At 44.6% G+C, this 20483-nt stretch overlaps 2 protein-coding genes across 3 annotated transcripts in view; one reads left to right on the forward strand and one right to left on the reverse strand.

Moving 5' to 3' along the window:
• INTS7 (integrator complex subunit 7) overlaps positions 1-10150 on the reverse strand; it is a 41523-nt gene extending 31373 nt beyond the window's left edge. The window contains exons 1-7 of one of the 2 annotated variants that reach the window (XM_083433001.1): positions 9947-10081; positions 8520-8649; positions 7978-8124; positions 7443-7580; positions 5616-5662; positions 4625-4824; positions 3759-3881 (exon numbers count right to left, since the gene is read on the reverse strand). In XM_083433001.1, coding sequence (XP_083289127.1) covers positions 3759-3881; positions 4625-4824; positions 5616-5662; positions 7443-7580; positions 7978-8124; positions 8520-8649; positions 9947-10037 — 876 coding nt within the window. In that variant the 5' untranslated portion in view covers positions 10038-10081. Of the gene's footprint in view, positions 1-3758; positions 3882-4624; positions 4825-5615; positions 5663-7442; positions 7581-7977; positions 8125-8519; positions 8650-9946 lie in introns of both variants that reach the window. The other variant, XM_083433002.1, reaches the window with a different exon arrangement.
• A 259-nt stretch (positions 10151-10409) lies between these two features.
• The window catches only part of DTL (denticleless E3 ubiquitin protein ligase homolog), a gene marked incomplete at its 5' end in the record, with an annotated part of 33187 nt that continues 23113 nt past the window's right edge, over positions 10410-20483 (forward strand). The window contains 11 exon segments of the mRNA XM_083433031.1: positions 10410-10490; positions 10492-10597; positions 12690-12815; positions 13303-13401; positions 13817-13878; positions 14759-14879; positions 15895-15960; positions 16160-16275; positions 17678-17751; positions 18427-18530; positions 19475-19579. Coding sequence (XP_083289157.1) covers positions 10410-10490; positions 10492-10597; positions 12690-12815; positions 13303-13401; positions 13817-13878; positions 14759-14879; positions 15895-15960; positions 16160-16275; positions 17678-17751; positions 18427-18530; positions 19475-19579 — 1060 coding nt within the window.

Genomic DNA, 20483 nt, shown 5'->3' on the forward strand with positions numbered 1-20483 from the left:
CCTGTGTAAGGTTTGCCTCCAGCTGAAGGAAAAGGGTGGTAGCTCAGTAGTACAACATTTGCTTGGTTTGCGGAAGGTCCCAAGTTCAATGCTTGGCATTTCCAAGTACAGTGGTACCTCAGGTTAAGTACTTAATTCATTCTGGAGGTCCGTTCTTAACCTGAAACTGTTCTTAACCTGAAGCACCACTTTAGCTAATGGGGCCTCCCGCTGCCGCTGCGCCACCGGAGCACGATTTCTGTTCTCATCCTGAAGCAGTTCTTAACCCGAGGTACTATTTCTGGGTTAGCGGAGTCTGTAATCTGAAGCGTATGTAACCTGAAGCGTATGTAACCCGAGGTACCACTGTAGAAATAAGAGAGACCCCTGTCTTAAAACCCTGGAGTGTTGCTGTCAGTCAGTGCAGACAATACTGAGCTAGATGGACCAATGGCCTGACTCAGCATAAGGCAGCTTCCTAGGTTAAGCTTCCCCTTTCTTCATTTCCCTCTTAATTGAACTTCAGACTTGGCCTCCTTCATCTGTAGGCCCCACGTTACTTGTCAGCTCACTTCTTCTTCTACCCTTGCTTCAGCTACTCTCCCTCTGAACTCTGTTCTGCAGGTCCTTGGCCCTTTTCAGACAATTTCCAAGCCTTCCTGCTTCCCAGCACCCATGTCTCAGTCTCTCCTTCCCCCCAAAACACACACTTAACACCTTCTGTCTCTAAGCTCCAAGTGGGATTTTTTTCTAGCCAAATTGACCTTTTACTTCCTTTACAGAAGATGCTCCAAAGCTCCAGCTTTTTCCTGAATAGTTGTGAACATGCTGTGACAATACAGCAGCTCAGCAGATAGTTTGGGGGGGGGGCAGCTCACAGACAAGTAAGTGGGAAACAGCCACTTCTAGCTGGCTGCAGTAAAGGATAATTTGGACAACAACTAAACTCTCTTCAAATTGCCTAAGCCCCACTATCATTTATGATGTGTCAAGCCATCTGAAGCTGCTGACATGTTTTTGCATGGCTCACTGCATTTTTTCATTAATTTTCCAAATAAGAAAAAGTCGATCCAGAGTAAAAATTTAATCAAAAGCTGCATTTGAAAAAAAAAATTGATTCATTTGTTAACTAGGCAATCCATCAAAACTCTTTATTAAAGATCTGATCAGAATAAAGGCGGAACCAGAACTTACACAGAAACTGACAAGGTGAATTTGTTAAGAGCAGGATGAAAATTCCATTCTGAGAAAAATAAATGGCTCAATTGCTTTCCTGTGACAAATTCAGCGATGCACCCATGAATGCATAAGTCCAGGGAAGAGAAGGTGGCTGGCTGCATTGCACTGTGATGAAACTCTGGAATATAGTATGGGAGACCACTGGGCAAAGCAAATCTGCACCAAAATGAAGAGGAGCTCTGTTGGATCAGGCCAAGGGCCCACCTACCCCATAATTTTCACAGTTGCCTACCAGATGCACATGAGAAGCCTGCAAGAAGGACCCAAATGCAACTCCCAACAACTGGTATTTAGAAGCATACTGCCTCTGACAGTGGAGGTAGATCATACAGGCTAGTAGTCATTGATAGTCTTGTCCTCCGTGAATTTGTCTATAGCTGTCACTACTTCTTGTAGGAGCAAAACTTTTCTCTGCCCACTTCCTCCATGCCATGCTCAAAGTTCTATCACGTCATTTCTCTAAATGCTGCAACCTTTCCTAAGAAGGGAGCTATCTTCCTGATCATCTTGGTTGTCCTTTTCTGAACCTTTCCCAACTGTACAACTTTTTGAGGTGAGGCAGCCAGAGCCACACATAGGAATCCAAGCGCAGACACACCACAAATCATATTGCCCTGCCCACTTTCTGTACAAGCCCTGCAAATGTTAAGGAACATAACGTCTTAATGGCTCGGTGTGAGCAATACGCATCAGAAGGCTCTGACACTGCCCCAGGGAAGCATTTTTAAAGCACTTCTCTATCTTGCAAAATTCAGTTCTGTCAAGGGCTTGCCTGCAGGCCCCAGCCCTAGAATCAAAGGTTTTCTCAAAACAACACGAACAGGCTGGTGCTCCCAAGGAAAGCTTGTAATCTTTATAGAAGAATACTCCGGGAAAATACACTGATGTCCTGGGTTCCAGCACTCTAGGAAGGGCAAGGTATCAAGGAAGGCAGGGATCAAGGGAGCAGGCAAGAATGCAAAACTGAACAAGAATGAATTGCCTGGAGATTTGAGCCTCTGCCCCCTGCCTCACACACACAATGCAAAGGAGCCCTGGATTCCTAAGACAAAGCAAGCTTGGAGTTCCCTATAGTCCAAGCAACCAATCACCAGAATCCTCACAAATTCTCATTTCATTTCTTCCAAGTAAACCTTTCCCGGCAGAAATGGTTTTCCAAAAAGTTCCATCCTAGCAGGTTTCTGTATCTCTCTACTACTGCTATCTGACCATACTTGTTCTTATTTTTGACACGTACGGGTAATAAACATAAAAAAGGGATACAAGCAGGGCAAAGACACCAAAGCAGACGTCTTCCTCTTGTATTTTACTAATGTCATGGGCTGCTTGTGGGGACTCCCATCAAAAGGCAAGACACAAATTAACACCAAAGTTAAAGTACATTTCTAGTAACACTTGTACTCCTGAAACCAGTTATGTCTGGCTAAGGCTAAAAGGCTGCTTTTAATCTGCTATAAGACTGAGTGACAAGTGGGTGGTGATCTGTGGGTGCCTTACTCTAGACTGCTTACCAATCGCTAATGATTGGTTTATTATTTTTATTTATTGGCTCCTTTTATATAGGGACGCGGGTGGCGCTGTGGGTAAAACCTCAGCGCCTAGGGCTTGCCGATCGCATGGTCGGCGGTTCGAATCCCCGCGGAGGGGTGAGCTCCCGTCTTCGGTCCCAGTTCCTGCCCACCTAGCAGTTCAAAAGCACCCCTAAGTGCAAGTAGATAAATAGGTACCGCTTTATAGTGGGAAGGTAAACGGCGTTTCCGTGTGCTGCGCTGGTGCCGGCTCGCCAGAGCAGCTTCGTCACACTGGCCACGTGACCCGGAAGTGTCTTCGGACAGCGCTGGCCCCCGGCCTCTTAAGTGAGATGGGCGCACAACCCTAGCGTCGGACACGACTGGCCCGTACGGGCAGGGGTACCTTTACCTTTTACCTATATAACTGCCCCATAACAGGAGCTCTCTGAATGGCTCACAAAGCAACGACAGAGAAGCAAATACCAAAATACAATACAATAGAAACCATACATTAAAAAAACTGGAGTAAACTCAATGTACTGTTACGGAAATCAATTTACTGTTACTCTTAGGTGAAGTGATCTTGGTGAATGTGGCCCTCCAGTGTTACTGGGTTCAAAACAGTCCCACTCAACATGGTCAGGGGTGATGAGAGCCATAGGCCAGCAACATTTGGAAACCTCATCACCTTGTTCTTCAATCCTCGCACAGAGCTTTGCTACCTTAGCACCTGAGGAGTATGATGAAGAATCACCACTTTATGAGAGATGCTACAGGGTATAGGAACAGTGATGGGAGGTTTCTCCAAGTAGAATGTTAGAAGCTTTGTCTATTATTTATAAAACATGGTGGGTAAATCAGCTCTTAAATGAAAAGTTACATCTCTAAAATGATGAATAGAAACCTACACCTGGAGCGTGATGCTAAGCAGATCTACTTGGAAGTCAACAACAAAGAGTTTGACGGGTCTTATCTGAAAGAAGGCCTAGTGGCTCAGTTCGAAAACAAGCATAATAGCATTTACAATACCTGAATATTGTCTCTGCTCCATGTATGTGGGGTTTTATTTGCAAGTAACTTTAGATCTTGAATAGCAAGCCTCTTCACGGCCTCTCTTGGGTCATTCTTCAAGTATTGCAATAAAAGCTGTATCTGTAAGAAAGCAAGTTTTAGATTAAACTATTTTTGACTACTTTCTTGAATTTCTCAACATGCATGCGAGTACAAGCAAATAAAAAGAGAAGCCTGAACATGAAGGGTTGATTCTGAGTCCCTCCATTGATGGAAAGCTCCTTGATTCAGCAGAGGCTTCAATTAACCAAAAGGAAGAGGAGATTTTTCATAAATTCCCCCTCTCTCTTGCAGTTCCTTGCACCACCAACATACTGTTCCAAAAGATGCCTTGCACAAGCAAGGAAGAGCAAAAGAAAGAAGGGCAAATAAATGAAAATCACCTCCACTTTTCCACCAACGGAAGCCTCCACTGGAACAAATAGCTTTCTGTCATGGTCACATTCGGAGATAACATTAAAGCTTTAAGAAACTTCAACAAGCAATCAAAATTCTTAATTACATACAGCTTTCAATGGCTCTGTAGATTTAACTCACTGTGATACCATCTAAGCAGACAGGATCTGGATATTTTGCAATCTTGCACAAATGAAGTATGGACACAAAATCTGCTGCAGACCTTGAGTTACCTAAAAATCTTAGTTAATATATTTCCCCCCTAAATATTAAAAAACACAATTTGCAAGTTCTTACGACTCCAAGATAGGCTTGAAATATTTAGGAAAGGCCGGATGAACCCTATGAAGTCTTGCTGAATACGATCCCTTCAACTGAAGCATGACAATTTTACTTGAGTACACTAAGCACTTCAAAGAAAATATTACCTGCTTGGGAATGTCAACCAAAGAGGAGGCAGCAAGCAAGGTAAAGGTGTGTAAAGTAACAATGACCATCTTGGTAGAAGGGTAGGATGTCACCAGCTGCTGGAGTAACTGGCAGGCACTGGAGGCCAGGCTGGCATCATGATGCATGTGCTGCAGGATGGGGATCAACTTCAGCTTCAAGTCTACAGGAGTGGCTAAACCTAGTGCATGAAAAGAAAAATACCTTTCAGGGTGACATGTGGTGTGCCTATGATAAAATGTGAATATTGAGAGCTCTGGGGAAAAATAAAATATGACTAGTTTCAGTACTAGAGTCACAGAACAAGGACTATGCAGCTGGGTTATTATTATTTTTAAAAATCCCTTCCACTCCTCTTGAAATTTAGACTATAAGCTCCTCAAAGTGCAGACCTGTCATTTTTGCTTATGGCACTCTACTGCACACCATGGACACAGATATCACTTCATATAGCACTAACGAATAATACAAATACTTAAGTGTGAAATTAAATACTAGATTCATGACAATTTTAAAAAGACAATATCCAATGCTAGTTATATTCAAGTCCAAATCAGCTCAGCATCTTGCTGCTTTCCCACATAGCTACCCACATCATATAACCAACATTTGAAAAATAAATGAAAATGTCAAAGAAAGTTTCTATTGCATAGCACCACCTTCTAAACTAAGGTGCTACGCTTTCAACAGACAACATTAAAAACACTGCATGCCAGATCAAAATAAAGTCCAATCCTATGGAAAGAAGACAGATAAAGCATTCTTAACACCAAGTATTGAAATTGAGCATCAAATTAAGGGGCAACTGAATGCAGGGGCAACTTCCAACAACTAAAAAGACTCACTTTTTAAAAAGAAAAGAACGGTTAGTTCAAAAGAATAGTTACTTAAGATACAATAGCCCTTAACAAAATCAACAAAATCAAAATCTTTTTATTGCTTTTCATTATTGCTTGGATAAAATGTACATACCTTGAATCATTTCGCTGATTTTGTTACAAATCCCTCCAGCAAAATCTCTGTCAAGAACAAGAAGGGGAAGCAGGATAAATCAGTCATACAACCTGAACAAACTACAGAAACCAACTCCCACATCTGGGTAAGCAAAATGAATGTGAAATGTACACATACAGAGAAGTTGCAGGTGAAAGCTAGAGTTGCACAATGGCTGAAAAACTAACAGCATAATCGTATGCAGCACAAGCCTATACAGCACAAATAAGTTATACTGAGTTCAGTAGGGATTGCTTCCAGCTACATGTGCACAGAATTGCAGCCTGAGCTACAAACCAGAAGGCTCCTAGTTTATATCTTGGCCCCTTCCTGAACTCACTATTTATTAATTTTCTTCATATATATCCCTCTTCATCACCTTAGCTTCAGGGTGATTGACAGTGAAATAAAAATCTTTTAAAACCATGAAAATGTATAAATCACTAAATTGGTGATCTGAGGCAGACTCGGCTGCCCCACAAGATGGGGAAAATAATACTGACCTACCTGATAGGACTGCTGTAAGGATTACTAAGATAATGCAGGCAAAGCATTATGCAATTGAAAAGTACCGTATTTTTCGCCCTATAGGACGCACCGTCCCATAAGGCGCACCTAGTTTTTTGGGGGGGAAAGAAAGGAAAAAAATTATTTCCCCCCCCAGGCGCGGGGTTGGGGAAGCCCGAGCTTCCCCCGACCCCAGCCCCCAAACAGGCAGCTCTCTGCAAGCGGTGGGAGCCCAGTGCTGGCTCCCGCTGCTAGCGGAGAGGTCCACGAAGCCTGGACGCGCTGAGCTCAGCGCGCGCAGGCTTCAGCATGCAGGCACCTCTCCGCCAGCAGCGGGAGCGCTCCCGCTGCTAGCGGAGAGGTCCGCGAAGCCTGGGCGCGCTGAGCTCAGCGCGCGCAGGCTTCAGCATGCAGGCACCTCTCTGCCAGCAGCGGGAGCGCTCCCGCTGCTAGCCGAGAGGTCCGCGAAGCCTGGGCGCGCTGAGCTCAGCGCGCGCAGGCTTCAGCATGCAGGCACCTCTCCGCCAGCAGCGGGAGCGCTCCCGCTGCTGGCGGAGAGGTCCGCGAAGCCTGGGCGCGCTCAGCTCAGCGCGCGCAGGCTTCAGCATGCAGGCACGTCTCCGCCAGCAGCGGGAGCGCTCCCGCTGCTGGCGGAGAGGTCCGCGAAGCCTGGGCGCGCTGAGCTCAGCGCGCGCAGGCTTCAGCATGCAGGCACGTCTCCGCCAGCAGCGGGAGCGCTCCCGCTGCTGGCGGAGAGGTCCGCGAAGCCTGGGCGCGCTGAGCTCAGCGCGCGCAGGCTTCAGCATGCAGGCACGTCTCCGCCAGCAGCGGGAGCGCTCCCGCTGCTGGCGGAGAGGTCCGCGAAGCCTGGGCGCGCTGAGCTCAGCGCGCGCAGGCTTCAGCATGCAGGCACGTCTCCGCCAGCAGCGGGAGCGCTCCCGCTGCTGGCGGAGAGGTCCGCGAAGCCTGGGCGCGCTGAGCTCAGCGCGCGCAGGCTTCAGCATGTAGGCACGTCTCCGCCAGCAGCGGGAGCGCTCCCGCTGCTGGCGGAGAGGTCCGCGAAGCCTGGGCGCGCTGAGCTCAGCGCGCGCAGGCTTCAGCATGCAGGCACGTCTCCGCCAGCAGCGGGAGCGCTCCCGCTGCTGGCGGAGAGGTCCGCGAAGCCTGCATTCGCCCCATAGGACGCACCCAGATTTCCCCTTCATTTTTGGAGGGGAAAAAGTGCGTCCTATAGGGCGAAAAATACGGTACTGCCTGAACACTCAGGAAAGATGGAATTACACCAGATGTTCCACTTACTTGGACTGGGCAGAAAAATTAGCTGCAGCAAAGATAGCAGCTTCAACCTCTACATTGTCATGTGAGTCCAAGCTCTGACGAATACTGTGATGTGCATTCTTCCTTTCTGGAATTATGGATGCCATACTGCCTAACATCCTGGAAAATAAAACAGAGGGACTGAACCTGCTATAAAGGAGGAGGATGCCTACAAGATAAATCTGCAGTCATCCAGGTAGTGTTTTGTAAAGATGAAAGAAAATGTGAACATTCCATTCTATGCATGACAAACAAGATAAATTCAAGACTTGGGCAGATAGAACTCAGTGAAAGAACACATCTGTGAAGGAGCTCCCTAGTTCACTCCCTAGCAGAGATGGAAAAAAACCCTAAAGATATTTTAGCAGCCAGAATAAATAGTATTGGGCTACACAAACCAATATCCTCACTCGGTATAAGGCAACTTCCTATGTACATTGGTCCTGCATTTACTGCATTGACAGTACTCTGAAGAATATAGCATTTGGGCAGGTTCTTGCTCATTAAACATGCATACCTGAGTGTGATCGCTCGAGCAACTGGATCATTGCTGTGAATAACCGAGAAAACTCTTTTCACAAACTCATCCACATTCAGGATTTTTTCCAAATGCTTCTCACTCTGCTGAGTAACTTTCAGAACACACAGCCGCAGGAAGTTGTTTCTGTTTTAAAACAAATTTTATTTACCTACAACATTTGTACCCTTCCTTTCTTAGAAATGTCTAAGGCAGTTAGCAGTTCATAAATACAAACCATGTAACAATATCAAATATTTACAACATAATATTTAAAGGCAGTGATAAAGGCCCAGAAGCAGCAAAATAAAACACACAGCAAGAAAGAAGATCAAAAAGAATGGGGAAAAGAACACCAAAGCCACTACGGGCATCTCTGAGACATGCAACTGAGCAAGCAACATTCATATGGGAGATAGTGGTAATTCAGGTATTTTAGCACCAAACCATAAAAGGGCTTTAAAGAGTCATCGCCAGAACTTTGAATTGAAAACACCAGTTCCTTGAACACTAAGAATTGGGCACAAACTAATTTTACTTACCCCACTCTGAAAACATCAGCTAGCTTTAAAAATGCTGAGTTAATTAGAATTGGGAATGGGTATTTCTGAAAGAGTCTGGGAAAACGTACAACTGCTTCACACTGCTCCCCCAGTTTGCCAGATCGGAGACCTGTGACAAATAAGAATACCACCATAGCAGTTAAAAACTCTGGACTTTTAAAAACTGAAGCAAGCTGACATGCAATATAAAAGCAGCTTTCCTAGACTGAACCAAAGTACCCACCTGGTCCAGCATCGTGTTCCCACAGTGGCCAACCAGATATGGTACCTATTGGAAGCCTACTAGCAAGAAACAGGCACGATATTGCTCTCCAAGCTCATGTTCCACAATTGCCTCATAAGCTTGAAGAAGTATTAAAAATGGCTTCTTAATTATTTATATCCTACCCTTCCTCTTAACAGAGCCTAGTAGCCAATGAAAACTGTACCCTCCATAAATTTGTCTAATCTGCTTCTAAAGCCATCTAAGATGGCCATAAACATACTGTGTGGATGTGAATCCTGTAGCTTAACAATCTACCATGTGAAGTACTTTGGCTGGCGGGGGCGGGGGGGGGGGAGGATTCACTGAATGAACACTGTCAGTGGGAGCCCTGAACAAGGGTTTCCACTTAAGCAACAGGGCTTTCCCCACCACCATCCCTTGCCTCTCCCCATATTGGCTGGGGGGGGGGTGTTAGGAAACCTGCAAAACAGAGAAGGGGAGGAAGGTATCATTCCATCTGGCACACCGGTACGCCTGTGCAGACATAACAGCTGTTACAGTACAACAACAAATTCCACTGGGCGACTGTGTTATCTGTGAAATGGAGCTCTGCAGCCATGGAAGAAGCAGGCATATTGTTCATGGCATGTGGACACATTGCATTAGGTGGGATGAAGAAATACAAGAGTCAGTTGGGATAATTACGTTTTGGGTGCCTTATCTGTAGATGGCTAAGTGGCTGAAATCTTGATTGTTAGCATGCGGGCAGCAACCCCGCTTAACCATCCGCTACACATCTAATTCTGTGTAAGATTTTGCCATGGAGTGTACCAAGGCTGATTACACCACACGTAATGGGCTATCATAAATTACGGTATAATAAAACTGTTGCTGTTATAGCTTAAGGTGCCACAACACAAAGCTGCAATCTCACACATCCCTAGCCTGACCCACTGAATTCCACGGGCCTCACTTCTGCACAGGCGTGCCTAGGATGACACCGTTAAACGGAGAGCGACAACCCTCTGTTGCTTTTACCGTCTCACAGATCCCCATGCATGGCTTGCGACACCATCTAAACACAACCTAAACCCGCCTTCAAACTCCCCACCGTCCATCAAAAGGGGCGGGACTTCCTCGCGCCGCTATCGGCGCATGCGCACATCTCGCTCGGCGGCACTGCCGCCGCTCCTCGACTTACCTTTATCCAGCTCCATGAGGGCGGAGTTGGCGTCCAACTCCTGCTCCCCGTAGCCGGCATCGGCGAGGAAGGATTTGGAAGCAGAGGCCATGGCAGCCAAGGCCCGGAGGGGGCGGGGAGGAGGGCACTTATCCACCACACAGACGCGCACACGCGCTTATCTTCCCTCTTTCCAGTCTTTAACGGCCATTCACTGCGCATGTGCAGACGCCGGGCTGTCAGCTGCGCCTGTGCGGTGGAACCTCCCCTCCGCTATTTTAGTGCGCACGCGTGTCGTAGTCGCGCTCCCTTTGCGGTCGAATGAAACGAGAGTTTGGGGGACGCTGTGGCGCATGCGTGTTGATGGAAGAGACGTGCCTGTTACAATTTCATAGCCGGCGGGAGGCGTGGCCTCACCCTTGCCGGTGGGAAAGGAGAAGCCAATGGCGAGCGGGAGGCGGGGTCTATTCCTCTGCGCTGTCCAATGGCTACGCGCGAGGCGACTTTGGCGCGTACTTCGGGCTGGCGGGAGATAGCGTCGCGAAGCAGGGGGCCGGCCGCTCATTTGCTCCCGGTGGTCGTTGCGCGGGGAAAGGGCAGGAGTGTGCGCTGCGGCCGTCGTTACCATGCTGTGCCGTTCTCTCGTTCGCCGCTGCCAGGCTGGGCCGCGGGGTGAGTATCTGAGGCAACGTCTCCCTCTGCGCCGCTTCACCAGCGCTCCAGTCATGGCGGGGGGGGGGAGGGAGATACAACCCCTTTCTTTACCCCTCGCCCTAATTTTGGCCAAACCATTTGCTTCCCATTTGCAGAAAGCGGGTCAGGCCCCTTCTGCGTCCCTTTTAATTCGAGTGCTGCCTTGAGCCCCCCTTTTAATTGGGGCTGCCTCATGAAGACGGTTGGGAAACGTCAGTTGGGGCAGAATTCAACGGCCAAGTTGCTCACCAGGGCAAGACAACTGGAGCAAATTACAATGGTACCTCGGGTTACAGACGCTTCAGGTTACAGACTCCGCTAACCCAGAAATAGTACCTCGGGTTAAGAACTTTGCTTCAGGATGAAAACAGAAATTGTGTTCCAGCGGCGCGGCGGCAGCAGGAGGCCCCATTAGCTAAAGTGGTACCTCAGGTTAAGAACAGTTTCAGGTTAAGAACAGACCTCTGGAACGAATTAAGTTCTTAACCTGAGGTACCACTGTACAGTGGTATGTCGGGTTAAGTACTTAATTCGTTCTGGAGGTCTGTTCTTAACCTGAAAGTATTCTTAACCTGAGGTACCACTTTAGCTAATGGGGCCCCCCTCCGCCGCACAATTTCTGTTCTTATCCTGAAGCAAAGTTCTTAACCTGAGGTACTATTTCTGGGTTAGTGGCGCCTGTAACCTGAAGCACCCGTAACCCGAGGTACCACTGTACACCAATCTGTGCCGACAGCAACTGGCTGCCAGTTTTTGGGCCCAGTTCAAGGTACGGGTTTTGAACTCTAAAGCCTCAGGACTGCAAGACCTCAGGGTCCACCTCTCTCCAGATGAACCGACCAGGACCCTACAATCATTTGGGTGCCTCCTCTGCGAGAGGATCTGAGGGTGGCAACAGAAGAACGGGCCTTTTCTGTGGTGGCTCCCCATTTGTGGAATGCTCTCCCCAGGGACACTTGCCTGGTGCCTTCACTACATGTCTTTAGGCACCAGGCGAAAAGATTCCTTTTCTCCCAGGCCTTTGGCTAATTAAACAATCAGTGGCCTTTTAAATGTGCTTGTCATTTGTGTGTTATATGTGTTTTCATGTATTTTTTTTATGCTGTAAACCACCCTGTGATCTTTGGATGAAGGACAGTGTATCAATTTAATAAATAAGTTGTATCCATTTTTAATTCCACATTTTCTCCAAACGACTCTTTCTGCCATGCAGGGCAAGCCTTGCCACAAGATCATCCAGTGAGCTTCAAAACTAAGCAGGGGAATCTGCTCTTAACATCCAGTGCTCTTGATTCCTCATCTCCCCTTCCCCCCTCCACTATTTCATTCTAGACAACAGTTTAACCGATTGTGGGGTGTCCAGTATCAGAAATCAGTCAGCAGAGATATTATGTAATAAATAAAAGAAGCAATAAAATACAATTAATAATCAATACACTTACTTAATATGGACGTGCCATGGACCATCTGAATGATGCTCAGAACCAGTGAAATAGTAGATTTGAGGACCGCATAAATGTCAGCTGCAGTTTTATAAACTTGTTTGCAGAGTTTTTGGTACTTAGCTTCAGCATTCAAAATCATCAAGCATTTTGCACATGGCTATCGGACACTTACTAACAAGCTACTAACATTAGTTTGACCAAACTGGGAGGCAGTGGAAGACAGGAGTGCCTGGTGTGCTTTGGTCCATGGGGTCACGAAGAGTCGGACTCTACTAAACAGCAAAAATCGGCCACTTGCAACCAAGTGAAGATGCCCGGGTGCCAGGATGTCATCTGATATCTTCTCCATCTGGGGGTGCATGCCTGGGGATCCTTGGATCTTGACTGTTTTCAATTCTCTGCAGTAGAATTCTATTCATTATATTTTATCTGCACAATCAGAATTAATTTCAGGAACCAAAAAATTGTATTGAAAAATACAATTTTCAAGCTACCTGGCCCAAAAAATGGTAACCACGCATTCCGTTTTGGCGACTGTAACCCTGGTTTAAGGGGTCATTTGGCTCCTACCTTGTATATCCAAGTTTCGAACACTGCTTATCTTTCCAAAAATCATTTATTCCCAGGTCTCTCACCAAGGTTTTCCTTAAACCACCTTTTGGAGTGCTATCGGTGTACTAAAGGAGATGAACATGCGTCTTATGGAGAAGCAGGAATGCCTGTTCCTCCTTTTGGCTGCACCTTTTCAACAGGTATGGGGGAATTTTATCTGTAAACATTGCAGTGTGGCAGAAAAGGGCAATTGAAATGATCAAGGGCCTGGAGCAACTCCTCTGTGAAGAAAGGCTAAACTGTAATGTTTGGGCCTTTCATATAAACCTGCAGGGGCTATATTTATTATTTATTTATTTATTTATTATTAAACTTATATCCCATTCTACCTCCCTTATGAACCCAAGGTGGTAAAACAACTAGCAATAAAAACATGTTTATAAAAATTCCAGTACAGATGCACTCCAATCTTTATGATTGCTTATTTATAGAAGTATGTCTATGTTGCCATATAATAAAATAACAGGGCTGTAATACATTATTTTATATATGTTCTACTTTAGTTCTGTGATTACTTAACATTTTTATCCTGACATTTTGTGCTGTTAAATTGCATCTTTAATGGAGTGTTATCCAAAGCACTTTTTAAAATGTTTTCAAACGTACAAATACTGCTTTGTTTTCCAGCTCCAGATGTGCAGCATGTACTTGCCGTTGCAAATGAAGAAGGATTTGTTAGGCTCTACGACACCCATACACAAAAAAGTAACAAGGGGATTTTTAGAGGTAAAAGGGAAACCTTGATGGGAACTATGAGCTGAATTAGTTGATAAAGGCAGTAAACAAAAAAAGTGTTTTGACTGATTAAATAATTGGCAGTTATTGGGAACAAGAACTTCAGTATTTAAAAAGTAGCATAGCATACCTTTCATTGTAATTCTTATGTCTGCCTCCATTACTGCTTTCTTACTTGGTTGATGGCAAGTCAAAACTTCAGAGGATGATTATTTCCTTGCCACCTCCTTCATACCTTATATGCATTGCTCTGTGCTTGGGGTTTCTTCCTGCTAACCACTCTACCACAAAGGAAGTTGTGTTTGTATGAAAGTTATGTGCACACAATACTGTAAATTGTAGTTGTTTCAGTGTTTTTCAACAGCTGTTTGTTTGGAACTAACACAGGCTTTTATTTTCCCAATAGAGTGGCAGGCTCACTCAAACGCTGTTTTTGATCTTGCTTGGGTGCCTGGAGAACATAAAATTGTGAGTAAGCTAAAACTATCCTTTCCTTGTTTGGCCCTTTACAAATTCCGTCACAAATTCCAGTGTTCTTTCCATCTCTTCTATAATAAGATCACTAGTAGACCCAGTAACCTCACTCATACTTTCAAAAGTTGGTTTACCTGATATGCAGGTAAATCATTGTGTTCTGTTGTTTCATAGACCAAAGGAGGCAATCTATCTATTAAAGAATTGTCCACAAGTGGATTCTTAAAGATGGAAATGTACCAAGGATGGCCATTAGTAGGGGGCATTTTTAACCTTCTGGATATCTGCTGACCTTCTTAGCCATTCTTAAAAAAATTGTAAAGGGGCAGTATCCATAAATGAATCCAATTCTGTATCTTGTGGTTTGTCTAAAATTCATGATTGATTCTCTGTTTACAGAATGCCTTTACAGTAATAGTTTAGATCCCATGCTTTGACCCAGCAGCTGCATATAAAATTTACAACTTATAATGTATGTATGTTTTACACAGTGCATTCAGTACCATTCAGAGTAGAATCACTGAAATTTACATAACTAACTTAGGTCTAGTAATTGCAAAATTGGGGCCTGGTTATTTGTGGTATAGTTACCTTTGAAACTTCCACCTTCATATCTGAGTCATATTGTTGCTGCCCCCTTCTAGGGCTGCAATCATATGCAGACTTGGGAGTAAGTCCCTTTGAACTTGCTGGAGTAAACACCCATAGGTTTGCACTGAGAGTGTCAAGAGTGTCTTTTATGCTGAAAGGAAACATGTTTTACCTTCAAAAGCTCATGCCAATACAAGCTATAGTCTTGGAGGGCAACAGGACTCTGCCTTTTTTTTTTTTTTTTTTTAACTACAACGATTAGCTAACTTCTTTATCTTTTAAGGTTACCGCTTCAGGAGACCAAACTGCAAAGGTCTGGGATGTACGGACTAGTGAGCTACTAGGAGTCTGCAAAGGGCACCAGTGCAGCCTCAAATCGGTTGCTTTCTCTAAATTTGAAAGGGGTAAATATTCCTATTTTGAGGTCATCTGCTAATTGACCCTGTTAACTGGAAATGCCAGGAAATAAGCCTGAGACTTGCTTCATGCAAAGCTTGCTTTCTGCCACTGAGTTACAGTCTTTCTATAGATTTATCACAGGTTTTTAAAAAGCTGCTCCAGTGTTACCAAGAAAGTTTTGAAATCCTTGGCTTTCCTTTGAATAGATGAGATTGTAGCTAGTCCTGTATAAATGGGGTAGAAGTCTCATGTTGGTACATCTAGGTATGTTGGCAGCCTTTGATGGCTTTGCTTCTGTGGTGATATTGTGTCCTTTTCAGAGCTTTGGTGGGTGAAAAGGCAGTGATTCCAGCTTAGCTCCTCAAGGTGTTTTTTGAGTCTTTCTCAGCCATCTAAACAGGACTCCTACTGCCCCATGCTTGGTGCAGGTGAAGAAACAGAAAATAGAGATATCATAGGGTCCAGAGCCAAAACCTGATGTTAAAAGAATTAGAAATTCCTTGTAACAGCAAGTTTCTTAATCCTCAAGTTGTTATGCAGAATACCTCCTAAATAATTACCGAGTTTAAATTAAATTGCAGGGTTGCATATGAAAAATGTTTCAGTATTTCAAACTGAGAGTACCATTTTGTACTCGTGAGAGTATTAAATGGCTCAGGACTGTCATGCCTTAAGGACTGTGTCTCTCCATATTAACCAACCTGGACCCCACAATCATTTGAGGCTCATCTTCGTATGCCTGTGAGAGGTCTGGTGGGTGGCAACACAAGAATGGGCCCTTTCTGCAGTGGCTCCTCGCTTGTAGAATGCCCTACCCAGGGAGCCTTGCCTGATGCCTTTGTTACATAACTTTAGGTGCCTGGTAAAAATGTTTCTCTTCTATTTCTCTTCTCAGTTTTTTGCTTGTTACTATGTTACATAGTTTTGTATATGTACAGCTGCCCTGTGATCCTTGAATGAAGGGCAGAATAGAAATATAATTATTATTATTGATAATAATTTTCACTGTATATTCCACAGCTGTGTTCTGTACTGGAGGAAGGGATGGAAACATCATGGTTTGGGACACACGGTGCAATAAGAAAGGTACATCCTATTATAATTCCAGTGCTGTTCACTTAATATGGGCTGATTGCAGCATTCATAATGATTGCTAACTTCTTTTTCCCTTTGTAGTGATGTGATAGTAGCCTTCCAATTTAGTTTATTTGCGAGCTCATTCTCTGTGTGGAACTGCCATGCAGCGGAGGTCCTTTTAATATTGTTTCTTGAAATTGCCTTTCAGATGGATTTTACAGGCAGGTGAAACAAATAAGTGGGGCCCACAACATTGTAGACAAGCAGACTCCATCCAAACTAAAGAAGAAAAAGCAGAATGTGAGAGGACTCGCTCCCTCAGTGGTAAGGATTTGGAAGCTGAAGGCCATTCAGCGCCCGCTTGTGCAAAGAAAAGAGACTAGCTTTATAGAATGTTCTGCTGCATAAGGTTGAGCTTTGCCTTGGCTTGAAAATAAGGTGTGAACGTTGTAAATACTGGAGAGAGGGGGCGAGGAGTGAGCAAATTGAATGAAACAGGTCCACTTGAGCCTCTATCAATAGCTAGCCTTGCTTCCAGCAAGAGATAAAAAACCAAAAATTCACTATTTTCACCAGACTATTCTGTTAGGCTTTTCTCCAAATTAGCGCCCACACAGTCTGGTGTACAAGCTTTTCTCCTTTCATTTTCCCCATGTGTATTAGTGCTTTCTCACACATGTATACCTTACAGAACATTCACCCGCAGGCAGCATCACACACCACTTGTATACATATGCATACGTATATCTTGAATTTGTAGTGCTCTCCCCTTTGCTGTTTATTTATTTAGTAAATTTCTTTGCCACCCTTCATCTGGGGATCGCAGGGTGATTTACAATATCAAAACAGAAATAACAAGCAAAACAATACACACACCCCACAGACACAGTTTCAAAAGGTTGTTTAATCAGCCAGAGGTCTGGGGGAAGAGGAATGTTTTTGCTTGGCCCCTACTAGGAACATGCATTATGCCAGGTCAGACTACTTGTTTGCCCAGACTGGCATTGCCAACTCTAGTTGGCAGCAGCTCTCCTGAATCTCCAGTTGGAGAGGGGTCTTTAACATCACCAGGTATCCGGTCCTTCGTAACTGGCGATTCCAGGGAGCGAACAGTCTGCATTTAAAGCAAATGCTCTACCACTGAGCTGCAGTCCATTGCCACACATCAATTTCCATTCTGCTTTTACCTTACCTTTCCGTTGCTCTTTAGCAGAAAACGCTACCAGCAAAAAGTAGTAATACAGTCACTGCCCTGTGGCTTGCAGTCAAAATGATACGATGCATAAGGAAAAAGGAATGCAGAGGGGCAATAAGGTTCTTACAGTTCTTATAACAACCAGCTAGGTTGGAACAGTTCAGCTACCCTGATGGAATGGCTGCTGCTAAGTGGCAATTGAGGAGTGCCAAAGGCAGCTGGTTTTTCAGCCGAGATGATGTAATACCCTTCCTTCCCTTTTCTCTTGCTTCTCTGCAGCCGATCTTAAACTTAGTCCTTGCAGTTAATAAGTAGGAATATCACTGGCTTCAGGGCATGAACTCATATTCCATCTATGCCACTTCATCGCCTTGATTTCCACCTTCTGTTAATATTAGGGCAGCAATTGGGGAGCAGGGAGAAGCTGCTTAATGATGCTGTTTACAGGGAATGCTTAGGGTAAATCAAGGCTGAAACTACCTCACATAACTTTTCTGTGGGTTTCAGACAGAATTTCTTCCTTCTCCCTAGGATTTTCAGCAGAGTGTGACAGTGGTGCTACTTCAAGATGAACACACCTTAATCTCAGCTGGGGCAGTTGATGGGTAAGGAAGCAATTGCGGCAATTCTTTAATAAACCCTCCTTAGCTCCTGTCCCACGTCAAGCCCATCAAGCTGGCACTAAAACAACAAAAAACAAGTAAGAAATATAGTTGTATTTTACAGGTGAAGGGCAAAGATGGAAAGCCAATTTGGAATAAACACTGCTCCTTTGCTATATGTGTCCTCAATTTTGAGTTCGCTCAGGAAAAACTCCCTCATTTCCCTGCGGGGATGCATTTTACCACAAGTTAATTTTTTTACCAGGAAAGAAAAAAATTACCTAATGAGATAAAAGGAGATGGGGAGGAAATAGGTGGTGGCTCTTGGTTACGTGCATACGGTTGAGCTGATTCTTACCCTTGTCCTGGAATGGGTGCATGCATACATACATACATTCATACATACATACATACAGCAAACTATGGATCAGCATATTGCCCTATTCAGTTGTGAGTGCCCATATAAGCTGATCACATTTTTAAGCAACCCATGCAGTCATTGTTGGGGGAGGTGGAGGCAATGGAGCGTGGAATGCCTTATCTTGACACAGGGCTCCGAAGGAAAAGGCATCGCCTCCAATCTCACACCCTCCCGCAACATTCCATTCCCCTTGGTATGTGTGTTACAAATGAGAAAGAACTGTGGAGTTCTGAGAGGGCCTGTGTCTTGAATTTTAGCGTAATCAAGGTATGGGACCTGCGCAAGAACTACACCACGTATCGACAGGATCCAGTGCCATCCAGATCTTTCAGCTACCCTGGGACCAGCACTCGTAAGCTTGGTATGTCTTAGCATTGTGATGAAGAACTGAAGGGAACCAGAGTCCCTTAAAAACAAAACAGCAGGCCTTCCTTTGCTTTGTAATTTTACGGTGAGACACATTATGTAGATCTGTCCATCTGGCTTCAGCTTTGATGAACTGTTCCAGGAGAAGGGTGGGGAGTGCGGTCCTAATTTTCCTGGATCTTCTAGTTGCCTTCAGTACTATTGACCATGGTGTCCTTCTGGATAGGCTTTATGGATTAGGGTTTAAGGGCACAGAACTTTGGTGGTTCTGTTCCTACTGGAGGACTGATTCCAGTAGATGGTGTCTGGGGACTGCTGCTTGGCCCCGTAGCATCTATACTGCCACCGCCCCGTGCTTTTCATCATCAACATGAAGGCTCTGAGTGGGGTCATCTGGGAATACAGAGGGTGATATCAACAAACGCCATTCCTTTAACACATAATTCAGTTTAGAAGGGCTGGATGAATGCTAACCAACTGGAACTCAATCCAGGGAAGGTGGAGGAACTGCTGGTGGCTGGCTTGTGTGGGTTGGTAATGATCAGCCTGCTGAATAGAAGTTTGCAGTACAGTGGTACCTCGGGTTACATATGCTTCAGGTTACAGACTTCACTAACCCAGAAACAGTACCTCGGTTTAAGAACTTTGCTTTAGGATGAGAACAGAAATTGCGCAGCAGCGGGAGGCCCCATTAGCTAAAGTGGTGCTTCAGGTTAAGAGCAGTTTCAGGTTAAGAACCGATCTCCGGAACGAATTAAGTACTTAACCCGAGGTACCACTGTATTGCTATTACCCTAGAATGGAAAAGAGAGAGTTAGCTGGGTGGGACTCCGGGTGGGAGCATTCCACACTGCACCATTTTCCTGCAGTTTCTTTTTATTCCCTTTGAAGCAGTTACTTGTTTATCATACATTTGACATAGAGCTTTTTCACTTCTAGGTTATTCTAGTCTTGTTTTGGACTCGAGTGGTACCAGCCTATTCGCTAATTGCACTGATGACAATATATACATGTTCAGTATGTCGACTACAAAGACCACTCCAGGTAAGAATGATTAATGTCGCACACTTAAACCTAGGTGCTCATGAAGCTTAGGCAAATATGGCATGTGTGTGTACATCATCAAATCCTTTGTGTATTTCCTGTAAAAGAACCTCTACAGTGTTCAATGAGCCTTGCTCCTTGCTGACTGGGGCTAATGGGAATTTAAGTCTAACACATCTGGGGGCACCAGGTTGGCAAAGCTGCACAGTTATCTCCACCTACATTTACCGAGAAGTAGGGCCACTGTATTCATAAAATCTAAATATTTGCTTGATTACTATAATGCACCCTATACACATCCATAGAGGATCTGCTTGTAATGGGTTATAAGTGATTAAATAAATACCTATGAAATATAGTTGTGAATTGTTACTATGTTCAGTTACATATCCTATTATAATGGAGAGAAGTTGTTCTTGTCTTTTCCCCCACTCTGCCACTTTAGCCAGTGGCTTCTCTTCAAAATCTGTTCTTAGGCCACCAGAGAGCAGCAAATACTGAAAGCCTGGAAAAGAGCAGGTGCTGCTCGCTTTCCCTTTTGTACTTCCTCTAATTAAAGTCTCTTCACTATAGAGTTTATAGAACATAATTACTTAAACTTTCTTCTCCACCCATCCCCTTTTGGAGGAAATGTGGTCTGAGACAAACTTTTCATGGACGTCTGTCTACATTCCAAGTATCTGAGCTCATACTATATCCTGTAATTTAATTTTGTACAATTTTAATAAAAATTGGCTAGGTCCAATGAACTTGTTTGGGGTGTGTTGGGTGACTTTGCCAAAGGCAATTTTAAGCACCTTATCCCGAGCCCTGCATTTATAGTCAAATACTTGATTTTTTTTAATTAAGCAGTTGTGCAAATGTATACATTTCTGGCTGTAGTAATAACATTGTTCTAGTGGCA

This window comes from Podarcis tiliguerta (genome assembly GCF_965153285.1).
Source record: "Podarcis tiliguerta genome assembly, chromosome: 3".
Taxonomy (NCBI): Eukaryota; Metazoa; Chordata; class Lepidosauria; order Squamata; family Lacertidae; genus Podarcis; species Podarcis tiliguerta.